The 12,252-nt window shown below is 40.6% G+C and overlaps 1 protein-coding gene across 2 annotated transcripts in view; it reads left to right on the top strand.

Annotated features, from left to right (window-relative positions):
• SUFU (SUFU negative regulator of hedgehog signaling) overlaps positions 1-12,252 on the top strand; it is a 77,378-nt gene that overhangs the window by 36,494 nt on the left and 28,632 nt on the right. The window contains exons 7-8 of one of the 2 annotated variants that reach the window (XM_060274707.2): positions 732-885; positions 1,860-1,971. In XM_060274707.2, the coding sequence (XP_060130690.2) occupies positions 732-885; positions 1,860-1,971 (266 nt within the window). Of the gene's footprint in view, positions 1-728; positions 886-1,859; positions 1,972-12,252 lie in introns of both variants that reach the window. The other variant, XM_035132658.3, reaches the window with a different exon arrangement.

Genomic DNA, 12,252 nt, shown 5'->3' with positions numbered 1-12,252 from the left:
GAGTTTTAATATTCCATATTTTAATATTCCAGAATGGCTTTGCTTTGATATTTGAAATGTGTTTATATGTCTTCAATGGAATTCATTGATTTGTAGACATGTATGGACACTTAGGTTATCATTCCAGTTTAAAAAGTTTTTTTAAGGAGGCATAAGGGTGAGTAATTGACTATATTTTTGTTTCTGAAATAATGTTTTGCCTATCTGGGATTTTGACTAGTTAACGATTTCTACTTTGTCTTAGATAATAATGACTGAGCCACAGAAAAAGACTCAGTGTTGAAATGTTTCTGGCTGATTTGTTTTTAGAAGCACTTATTTTTAATTGGCAGTGGCTTGTAAGTGAAAAAGAAGTGCTTATATTTATATTCATTTATAATGTTCATTTTATCTTACGGAATATTAAAAATATATTTTTATACAGTTTAGAATTGAATGTTCCCCCCCTTAACTCTGTTAGGTTGCATTTTTGTCAAGGGTAGTGGAATCTTTTTTCCTTTGTTTTCACCAGATCGGCTACTTTGAAGCCTAATTTCAAGGAGCCAGGGTGGGGGGTGGGGAGACCCAATGGGTGACATGACAGGCGTTTGAAGACTTGTGGGCATTCACAGGCTCTGTGTTGGTGATCCACAATCTAGGAAAACATACTCCATGAGGCTGTAGTTCCTGTAGTGGCACAGGTGGGATTTTGGCTTCAAAAGACTTGGCTGTTTTGGATCTTTTTTAAGCAGGACCGAGTTGATAAAGGGATTGAGACAGACGGTTCGAACCTGAGTGGTGTCAGTGCTAAGTGTGCCTGGGATGATCTTAGCCGGCCGCCAGAGGATGACGAAGACAGTAGAAGTATCTGCATTGGCACACATCCCCGACGATTGTCTGGAAAAGGTAAGAGGGAACCCTGAAAGCTACTTGGAAGGTTGTTTTCTCGGCATCACAGCTAAGTTGGCTGGAGTTCTCAACACTGTTGTGTTTCTAAATAGGTACAATTTGTTTACAACTTGAAGTACTTGCAGTATTCCTCCATTACAATCCTGATCTTTCATTTTCATCCCAAGTCAGCATACAAAAAATATGATGTTTTTGGACTATTATAAGAAGATAGTTTCCTATTTTTTATAATTATTTTTAAACGTCACATACTTGATAATCACAGGTATTTTAAAAAGTGGTAGAAGGCATGGCTAAAAGTTGCTAGTTTCAGTCCAACTAAGATAGTATTAAATTGGGAGGCTATATTGCTTCAAGTTATGTATTAAAACAGGAAACCAGATATTTGGTGTGCTTTATGAGGTCTTCATTAAATTTAATATGATTATTTTGAGCAAAGTTGCTTTGTATGGAACTTGGATTTTTTTTTGTTATATCAAGTTAAATTCAAAGCCCAAAACTCAAGGTTTAGCCCTCCCAACCCTCTCAATTTTTGTTCATTTACTTATAGCAAACCTGAATCACTTTGTACTCTGTGTGCTGCTTTGCAGTTACAGAGTCGGTTCTGTGGTGTTTCATCTCCCCCACTCCCCAACCACTTTCTTTTAAAACAAATAAACAAATAAATACTACATTTAACTTCCACTTCTATAGCTTCTGTTTGTGGTTTGGAGGGTAAGCACCATGAACAACAACAGTAAATTTACACACACACACACACACACACACACACACACACACACACACACCTGACTGGGTTGCCCAGCTGCTCGGAGGCTCCCAACTTAGTCAAGAATAGTTTGTCATAGTGCAGGAAAGGAAGGAAGCCATATGAGTGGGGAGGCGTGTGAAGTTTGTTTCTAACCTTCCGGTCCATGCTCTGGAGGATCGTCTGAACTGAACCTGACTCAGTTTTTAAACTATCGTTTCAGATACAGAGCAAATCCGGGAGACTCTGCGAAGGGGACTTGAGATTAACAGCAAGCCTGTTCTGCCCCCAATTAACCATCAGAGACAGAATGGACTGAATAATGACAGAGCTCCGTAAGTTTAGTCTTGTGTTTGGGGCCCTGAGGTGGTGGAAGATGTGTCTAATTTTGCTTAGCCGTGGGGAAATAGTGGAAAGAAAGGCTGGCTTAATGTTTCTAACCTGGTGATAGCTATTTATGCAATACTTCCGGATGCCTCACAATCTAAAAGACAGAAATTGAAAAGGGAGAATGCAACATAAAGGTAGGTTTGTGTTTTAGAGCAGGTTCAGAATTTATAGACTGCTGACCAAGAATTACACAGTGCGTACCTCTGATAGTTAAGTCATCCATGGTGTTACCAGACTGACAAAGTAGATGATATAAGCAAAGTGGATGATGGCCAAACAGGAACATAAATACTAACGGGTTAAATAAACGTAGCTCTGCAAGACAGGCCTAAGTGATCTTATCAGTGGGTGGGCAAAACATAAGCATGGAAATTAATTGATATTGTTATGAAATTAATTAATATTGCTATAATTTGGCTATTATTGGGGAATATTGATAAACTAATAAAGTTAATTGCAAAAAAGAACATAAGCATGACTGCTTACGGACTGCAAGCAAGCGAGTGAAGGTGAAGGCCTGTCACTGATACTTGGGGTATTTTATGTTTGTCCTGCTTGCCATCCAGTTAATAGTAGAGCCTTCTTGGAAGCATATATTCATCCTTCACTTCATTTGAAGGCCTTTTGCACTTCACACATGAGATTGTAGGGAGGCCCCTTATGACCAGTGCATTAGTAGCGATAACGAAGAGCACTGTTCTCTGAAATTCGTTTGTATAACTATTATATATTGCTGGGGTTTTTTAATATATTTTTTCTTCGTACTCTCTTTTGTGATAGTAATGAGTAGCATAATTTGTTCTCAAAGGTGATTCTTAGCACTATCAGCGTCTGATATCTGTAGATGACTCAAAGGGGTGAATTATTTTTAAAAAAACACTTGTCTTTCTGAGGGCAAGATCTCATCTTCTACATTTGCTATTCAGTATACCTTGGAGAGGATTACATTGTTGAATCTTGTTAAAAGTCTGTGAAAAAGCGTAGCCAACTCTGACTTCCCACGAGAGACAGAGCCTTAGGTTACTAGTATCTGTAAGTACTGCATCCTGGCCAGCCATTCGTATGGGTATCAGCTTAATCACATCCTTCTAGTGTGGGAATCCATTACTTGGAACATTGTGTCCATCCAGTTCAGAACCAGTTACTCTTTATAGAGTTCTAAAAGAGCCTTCTTAATCATCTTGACATAGACCAGGACATTGCAAGAATTGTCAGAATTTCTTCCTTCTGTAGGAGTCGGAAACACTTCTGTTCAAGAGTGAGAGAACAGTTCCCCTTGGGGAGGAGAGCAAGGGATTGTTCTTACTAATTTGCAGTTCCCAAGATAGGCAGATGGTTGCCCTCCAGTATTAAATCTTTTGTTGTTGAACATGTTTGGCCACGTAGAACTCCAGATGCCTTGTTTGCTAGAAATCCTGCTCCACTGAGCAGTTTGTGCCCTTGGACCTGAAAGACATATATCTTCATATTTCATCTTATGCATGGCATTGATGGTTTTTTAAAAAGTGCATGAATAGGGATGTGTAGTGCCCTGTTTGAGGCAGCAGCAACATCAACAATTCTGCTATCCTTGGGTTGTAGCAAATTATAGTCTTACCCATTACAAACCCGTTGAAAATAATGTGCATGGCTAACTTTGATCCGTTAATTTAATTGCCCTACTCTCAGTAAAATTTAGTTGGCTACACTAAGTATGCTATTCCTTTCAGGAATAACTTGTGGACGTTCGTGTGCTGAACTTGAGATACACAAGCTTGAGTCTTGCCAGAAAACCCATCTGGAACCAGTGCAAAGGATCCATTGCCAATTTGCTACTTGATTCCTGATTTAGCGGTACATTTCCTTTATTGTAGGGCTTTGTCCCTTCAAAGGAATATCAGAAGTGTATATAGCTTGTCTCTACTTGCCTGCCCCAGCTTGCTCTAACTACACATCCCTAAACATGTCTGCAGATGGCTTCTCTGTTCAGGGAATAAAATATTCCTGAATACAAATGACCGAGGCTTTACGTGCGCTAGGGAGACACTTTCCCACTGCATCCCTGCCTGTTCTGCCAGAGGATAAGTTGCTGTCCATCTGGTAGAGCTGACTCAGAAACTAGCTCACTTATTAAAATACACAGGAGTGTAGCATAAGTAACTTTGCTTTGTTTTAGTCTATCCCCCTCGTGTAAGGCATACAGGGAACAACAGAGAGAAGAACACAAATGGAGTTTTATTGAGAGATTAACAAAATGGCAATTTAATGATTTACAATAAAAGCTATCCATGAGACAGTGGGGATGCCAGCAAAATGAGCAAGAAACACACATTTCATGGTTTCCTAGAGATGCACTGAGTCCAGGTACTTATAATCTCTGATAGGCTTCACCAGCCTGGTGCCCTCCAGATGTTTTTGATACCGCTTTCACCACTCCCTGACTATTGGTTGTGCTAGTTGGTGGCAGCTGTAGTTTAAAACATTTGGAAGGCACCAGGTTGGGGAAGTCTGGCCTCTGATGTACAAAGACTCACAAAAGAGTAGGGTGGTCCCAAAATGATAATTTCCAGGTACACAAAAGGAATTTTGTTGTTGCCTGTCACAAGAAAAGGGGGGGGGGTTAAAATGTGAGTTTAGATGGACTTTACAATAGGAGAGTATAAATTTAATTAAATAATAATAACTGCTGAGACTACTATGCCTACTACTACATCCAAGTGCCTTTTGTCATAGTTTATTAGAACTTTAATAGCTTACTTTCATCCCTCCTCAAAAATGTATAATTTAGAGCCACCCCAAAATGGTGGTTGAATATTGCTCTCAGACAACATGTGGTTTATACCCTTGTCAAATATGCTGTTCCAGAGTGCTCTAAATACTTGTGACAGGTTGGTATACTCATTGAAAGGGAGGTTGTTTGTGATCTCAGAACACAAGTCAGTTCACTGGAATGAAGAGCAATGACATGAGTCTTGAGGGTGTTTGAATAAACTCCACAGAGGTGGTGTGTACTGTTAGCAAAGAATAAGATTATGAACAAGCAAAGGAACGTGAGATGCTGTCATAGAATTGGTTTGGTGCGGCCTCAGAAAGCTAAGAAGCTTTCATTACTTGCTTTGTATTCCATACTCTCTCCACACTGTGTTTTGTCAAGCCCTTACTTTCTCGTTTAATCAGAATCAGGAATTATCAAAATTCCCAGCTGTTCCACAGGTTTTGCCAATAGCAAAAAGGTCTGCTGGTATCTTGCCAGTCTTTCTCAAAGATGTAGACTTTGTATGTACAGTAGTCTGGCTGATTGTCTTTGTTATCCTCTGTTGCTTTCTGGTAAGGCTAATACCTAACAGACATTTCAGGAGGGCAACATGGTCTTTCTTAATCTTCTTAAAGATCATCTAGCCTACACTAGGGTCCTCCAACCAAGAGAGGCTGCACGAGTAGAACAGGCAGTTCTTCCGTTGTGTAATTGACAGATTTTTCCATGTAAGCCAGTTTGCTAGTCTCCTGTATGTAGGATCGCACAAGTCATGAAGAAAATGAAGTTTTTTCCTTTTATGTTGGAATTGCATTGTACTCCTCTCCTCCTCAAGAGGAATATAACTGACATGATTTGAATTGCAGCTTTTTGGTGGTGTGAAATAACTAAATGAGAAGCTACTGTGCCCTGCTATTTGCTTCCAGGTGGTTATAGAGGAAGGGGAACTGTGCAGATTCAGCCCCATGTGTGTAACTGAGCAGAAGAGTCCAAGAATAACAGTTAATAGGGAATATTTGTTTTCTTTCTTCCATGAAGTAGCCTTAGAACGCCCTCTGTTGCATAATCAGTAAACTGCAATACAGTCTATGCTGGGCTGGGCTGGAGATGGGATTGCATGTCTGCATGAATGTTGCTTCTTTGGGCTTCAGATATTTAAGGAGACCTACCTCTGAACTGAGGGACATGGGTGGCGCTGTGGGTTAAACCACTGAGCCTAGGGCTTGCCGATCAGAAGGTCGGCGGTTCGAATCCCTGCGACAGGGTGAGCTCCCGTTGCTCGGTCCCAGCTCCTGCCAACCTAGCAGTTCGAAAGCACATCAAAGTGCAATTAGATAAATAGGTACTCCTCCGGCAGGAAGGTAAACAGTGTTTCCGTGCACTGCTCTGGTTCGCCAGAAGCAGCTTTGTCATGCTGGAAACATGACCCAGAAGCTGTACACCAGCTCCCTCGGCCAATAACGCGAGATGAGCGCCGCAACCCCAGAGTCGGTCACGACTGGACCTAATGGTCAGGGGTCCCCTTTACCTTTACCTCTGAACTGAGCTATTGGCCTTTTAAGCTAGTGGAAGTAAGGAAGTGATGGCATGGTGATTGTTGCCATTTATCTAACAGAGCAATTCTAACCATGCTTACTCAGTTCCATTGAATTTGATGGGGTTCACTCCCAGGTTAGTGAGGTTATGGTGGCAGCCTAAATTACTTGCAGAAACTCTTAAATAGCCTCTAGTATCCTCTGGTTGTTTTGTTTTGTTTTGTTTTGTTTAAAGAAGACTGTTTTTTTCTGCAGCTTTCCATGCACTTGATCAGAAGCATCTGGCACTGGCCACAGAATTTACCTTCCAGATTGGACCTTGGTTTGGCCAAGGATAGTGGCACATGGTATTAGGTCTACAAACTTTAAGCTGAAGACAAGCTCTCTATCTTGCATTGTGTGTGATCTTAAACTCTTCAGAGCATGCTAAAGAAGGTTATTACTGCCTGTGATGTAGGTTCTTTTCACATTAGCCTAGTAAGTGGAGGCCTATAGACAAAATTATCAAAATTATTTTTGTTGATAGCACTTATTGACTCAGTGTATATGCTGAAATGTATGACTAGCAAACCTGCAAAAAGTATTAATATTGGTTACCCAGTACTCTTGCTCTCAGCTTAGGAAAGGAGTTGTTAAACTATGTTATGCTAAGCCTTTCAAATAGTTTGATCCCAAGCATTTTTCACCTGCAAATAGAGCAAATTCAACCATGGCAATGTACCATCACAGACATGGTGACTTTTTTCAGAGTCTCAGAACCAGAACAAATCTTTAGGATTAGGGTCTTGTTAAGGGTGGTGGTTTGGATTGTTTAAGCCCACCCAGATGCAGCTAGAACACAGTTTAGGTAGCCATGCATTGCATATTGTGTTGGAGCAAGGGCAAGGCAGATCAATGAGTAAGATGGAGAGTTAAGATATGCAGCTTCTAAGGAAGATGAGGGGAACCGTGGGAGCACCTCAGACAAACAGTCAGGATGTGAAAAATGAAAAAGCTCTCTTACTTCCAGTTATCATAATATACACCATCATGGAAAAGGTTAGTTCTCTGCCTCTTGGCCAAATAAAATGCCCCAAATAATGGATATGAGAGAACTGGTATATGTAGTAAAATTGGAGTATTAGAATGATTGTGTATGCTGAAGCTGTATTTTATTCTTTCTGATGTATACTTTGTGATGGATGTTGGAAGAAAGGCTAGCACGGGCACACAACTGTCAGAACTGGCAACAATCTTAAGCACACTTTCAGCATAATGGGCTGGTATGAAATGCCCTGGCTCAGAGTAGCAAAGATCAGCCAGACTTCTTAATAGTTCTCAGTACAATAAATCCTGCATCAGAAACCTTAACATATTTTAAGCTGCTGCTTCATCCCACTAGAAATCTAGGAGATGCAGATCAAACCCATGGTCTCAATACTTCAAAATGGGATTAGAAATAAAAGGGTGGGTGCCAGTTCTACTCTTGAGTAGGACTTAGTTGAATGCAACTCAAATTATTTATCATGTATCTGTTAAACACCTTTTCTCAGTGAGAATGTTCTAAAGACCATTTGTAGTCTGTGATACAACATGGAATTAGTGTGAGTGCACCATTTGTTCAGGTGAAACACAGGGAAGTTGTGTGGTATGAGAATCTAAAAGCAGTTTAAATAATGGGTTAACCAAAGCAATATTCTAGGCAGTAAGGCTTTCTCAACTATGAATACGGCAAAATTGAAGTATAAATGTCTTACTCAGCTTAATAGTGCTTAAATGCTGTCTTTTTTCCAGTTCAGTTGTGAAGCGGAGGAGACTGACTTTCACAATGCTAAGGTTGTTGCACTACATGCAAGTTAAACTCTACTAACATCAGATTATCATTTTCCTGTTTGCTGAATTGTACTATCCTAGCATATAAAATGGACATAGTGTCAGTTCAAATGTAACATTGAACTGTGGTTTGGCATTATTGAGCCTTGAATTTGTGTGGTTAGATTCCTTCTTCAGCTACCTGTGAACTCTGCTTTGCTTGCAATCTCTGGCTTTTGCAAACCAGAATTTGCCTGGTTTGGATAAAATTGCAAAATATAGTTTGCGGCAAAGTAAGAGTTGGTGGCGCTGTGGTCTAAACCACAGACCCTAGGGCTTGCCAGTCAGAAGGTCGGCGGTTCAAATCCCCGCGACGGGGTGTGCTCCCGTTGCTTGGTCCCTGCTCCTGCCAACCTAGCAGTTCGAAAGCACGTCAAATGCAAATAGATAAATAGGTACCGCTCCGGTGGGAAGATAAACAACGTTTCCGTGCGCTGCTCTGGTTTGCCAGAAGCGGCTTAGTCATGCTGGCCACATGACCCAGAAGCTGTACCCCGGCTCCCTCGGCCAGTAAAGCGAGATGAGCACTGCAACCCCAGAGTCGTTCGCGACTGGACTTAACAGTCAGGGGTCCCTTTACCTTTACCTTTAAGAGTTTGCAAGGGGTTCTGTGTCAGTTTTGTGCATGTGACTTTTAAACCAAGAATGGAATGGATAAACTTTTTGTAGCAAGTAAATGTTGGAATATCTCCAGGGGCCTAAAGATTTTTACTAATTGGCATTAAGGGATGCTGATTTCAGCCATCCATTTCTAATGTGGCAAGAGGACCAAAGGTGGTTGCAGGTTTGTGCATGTGGTCATGCCGTGTTTTAACCAGGTTGTTTCTTCAGTCATTTTGCATATAGTAAAAAGATAAGGAGATGCTGTTGCAGTATGTGGTTTTGCTGCAAGTTACTAGTTTGGCCAACTGCTGCACAAGCCCAGTGCCAAAGTCTAATGTGGCTGCAGTTAACAGCACTGCGGCTAACAGCACTGTTGTTCATCTCAATTCACAAGATTTAAAAACCAATTCAGGCTGTTGGTAAGAACAGAAGATGGGGGAAGAAATAGTTGAAAGTCAGCAAAAGTCACCTTGGTAACTGCTGCATTACACTCGCTCAGAATGAAGAGACTTCAAACATGACTACAAACAGCTTTAAAGAAACAAAAAGAACTTAATCATCTAAAGAATTAATCTGACAACTGCCCACACTTACACCTCCCACAATCCTTCAATCACTAGGGAATGAGCTTTAATCTCAGATTCCCCTCCAGTTCCATAAAATGCTAGATATGCAGTCTTCAAACTGGGGCATTTCCGGCACATTGCTCTCATTCAAATGCTCTCCCTCTCCTAACACAGCAGCCTTGGCTTTTGTCAGTTTTTTGTTTCATTTCTTTCTGGATGCAAACTGAGGATCATGAATTATTTGTGTTGGTTGGGTGAAGCATTCAGTCTGGTGGAGATGTTTACAATATTTTTACATGCTAGTTACTGCAAAAAAGAAAACTTGTGCCACCTTTTACTAACACTTTTGGGAAGGAGCAGTGAGAGGCCAAGATGGGTGGTCACAAAAATACAAGTAATTGAAACAAAAGGCTTGCTAAACTGTCATTTTTAAAGCTACAATTTTTAGATAAAAGAAAGTGCAGTAATGAATTATTGGGTTCTTCCCCTCCCACACTGATTCCCCCCCTCCCTATCTAGGTTGCCTTCTTTTCCAAAGGCCAGGCATGGATTTTCATTCATGCTTGAAGAATGTGAAAATCTCCTGCATACTTGGTTTTCAGCTTAGTGTGTAGGTTATTGAACATCTAATGTGTGGGTGGCCTTTCCAGTACCCTCCCATTCAAAGGTTGGCAAGGCAAAGAGAAGGGCCTTCACTTAGGAGACAAATTATATGGGGAATTCTACGCTTCCAGAGTCACTCTGTAAAGAAAATCTCTTGGTTCAAGAGTTAGAACCAGCAAATCTGAATCACATATGGGTTAGAGGGAGCTTATTCCAGGGACTTAATATATTGTCTTGTTTTGAGAAGAAGCTCATCAGGATGTGGTCAAGCCAGGAAATGAGGCACTGTTCAGGTTAGGGGAACAGACTCCTGGAATATTGGAGCAGGCAGAGCTTTAAGGGAGGAAATTGCAGCAGCAAAAGGCATGTGGAGGGTTCATGGACTTTTAAATCTGTTCTGTTCGTTTTTCTGAGAAAGAAAAATACATAAATATCCCTTGTTATGCTAACAGCCTATTCTGTAGCAGTCCAGAATGAACCTGAGATATGTAGCTAATCATAATGTAACTATAATGTAACTATAATGTAACCTGTGATCAGATACACAACATATGCTGTGCAGCTACACTTGCCAGAAACAGATATGGGCTTCTGAAGCTGCAGAGACGCCTTTATACAATAGTACGGAATATTCTATTGATTTATGACGTTCTGTGGACCCAGCTACAGCAGTTCTGGATGCATAACACTGCATTTGGACAACATGGCATTTGCATTCTGGTCACTGTTGTTTTATGTGTAGTTTGGTGCTCTGGTCAATAGCAACCCCCTTCTCAGTAAGATGAATGAACCTGATCTTGTGATTAGGGCTTGGCGATGGAGAAGTTGGCACTGAAGCACAATTCATGTGGGCAAGTTAACACTAGAGCACAATCTACAGTAAGAACAGTTCTATTTGGGGTTTTTGTAAACAGAAGCACAGCTAAGTAAATCTAAGTGGATGCAGTTATTTCCATTATGCCCTAGAACTCCTATGGTTTAGCGTTCTCTCAGCAGTGGACCTCATACAAAAAAATAATGTGAGCCTAATCCCCAAAACTTGTAAATTTACTTGTAAATTGCTGTCTGGAGAAACACACAGCTGCCATTATTACTGCTTTAACACTAGAGCTAAATATATTGTCACAGTTGGAGCATCAGAGTATAAGCATGAATTCTGCCCTTTTTTTTAGCATCACGATGAATACTTAATCTCATCTTTTATTATAACTACAGAGTAAAGACAGTTTGGTTCCAGTGTCCATAAGGTTTGCAACTGTTTTCTTAGCTTGCAACTTAGGAATGAAAAATTTCACCATCACCATTTACCATATTTTTCCATGTATAAGATGCCCCCATGTATAAGACACCCCCTATTTTGGGGGACTCCAAATTAAGAAAACACTCCTTAGCACTACCTGTGTATAAGACGAGCCCCAATTTTAAACCTAATTTTCTGGTAAAAAAACAAACCCTAGTCTTATACATAGAAAATTACAGTAATTTGTATGCCATCTTTCCATAGTTAAAACCATGCTCAAGACAGCTTACACGTGAAAAGATTTACATAATTACAAACATATCAAAAGTAGTCAAAAACAATGAATAAAGCATATCAAAAGTACACAACCATTATTGAACAATTTCTGCATAAATAAGATGTAAACATAAAGATACAAAAAATAATATAACAGCACCAAAAAGAACCCCCAACAATCCCTCCTAAACAATACCCCAACCCAAGAGTCTATTCAGCAGCCTCAGCTTTTATAGCTGGAGTCAGTCAGGGCTGTGCCCTCCCAAGCCAGGTGGAATGGGCTGGTAAGACAGGGAGCAAGTCTTCCACAACTCACAGTCAAAATTTGATATTCTTCTGGTGACAATACAGTGGAACCTCTATTTGCAAGCATAATCCGTTCCGAAGGTCCATCTGGGGGTCAAAACAGGTCACTGGGAGAGGCACCATTGTGCGCAGGCAGCGATTGCCTGCTTCTGCGCATGCGTGAACGGTGGCAAACCCGCCGGTTACTTCCCGGTTTGCCGCGGTCATGACTTGGAATGGCTGTAAGAAGAGGTGGTGCTAAGTAAAGGTTCAACTGTATGCTGCTTTTAAGAGTTAATGTCAGATAAATAGAATGTGTGGGTAGCAGGATAATTTTGCTAAATGTACAGTGGAGATCAAGAAAGCTTAACTTAGTGGTCAATTGTGCCAGTTTCAAAATAATGATGTTCGCCATTTTGTTTTTTAGAACAAAATGTTAAACTGCCAAACTCATTATTCAAGAGTCTGCTCCATGCTATGGTTGGGTTTTTTAAAACAAAAAACAAAAAAACAAAGGCCCCACCTACACATCA

Source organism: Zootoca vivipara, chromosome 5, assembly GCF_965207765.1.
Source record: "Zootoca vivipara chromosome 5, rZooViv2.hap1.1, whole genome shotgun sequence".
Taxonomy (NCBI): Eukaryota; Metazoa; Chordata; class Lepidosauria; order Squamata; family Lacertidae; genus Zootoca; species Zootoca vivipara.
This window is presented reverse-complemented; position numbering and strand designations above follow the sequence as displayed.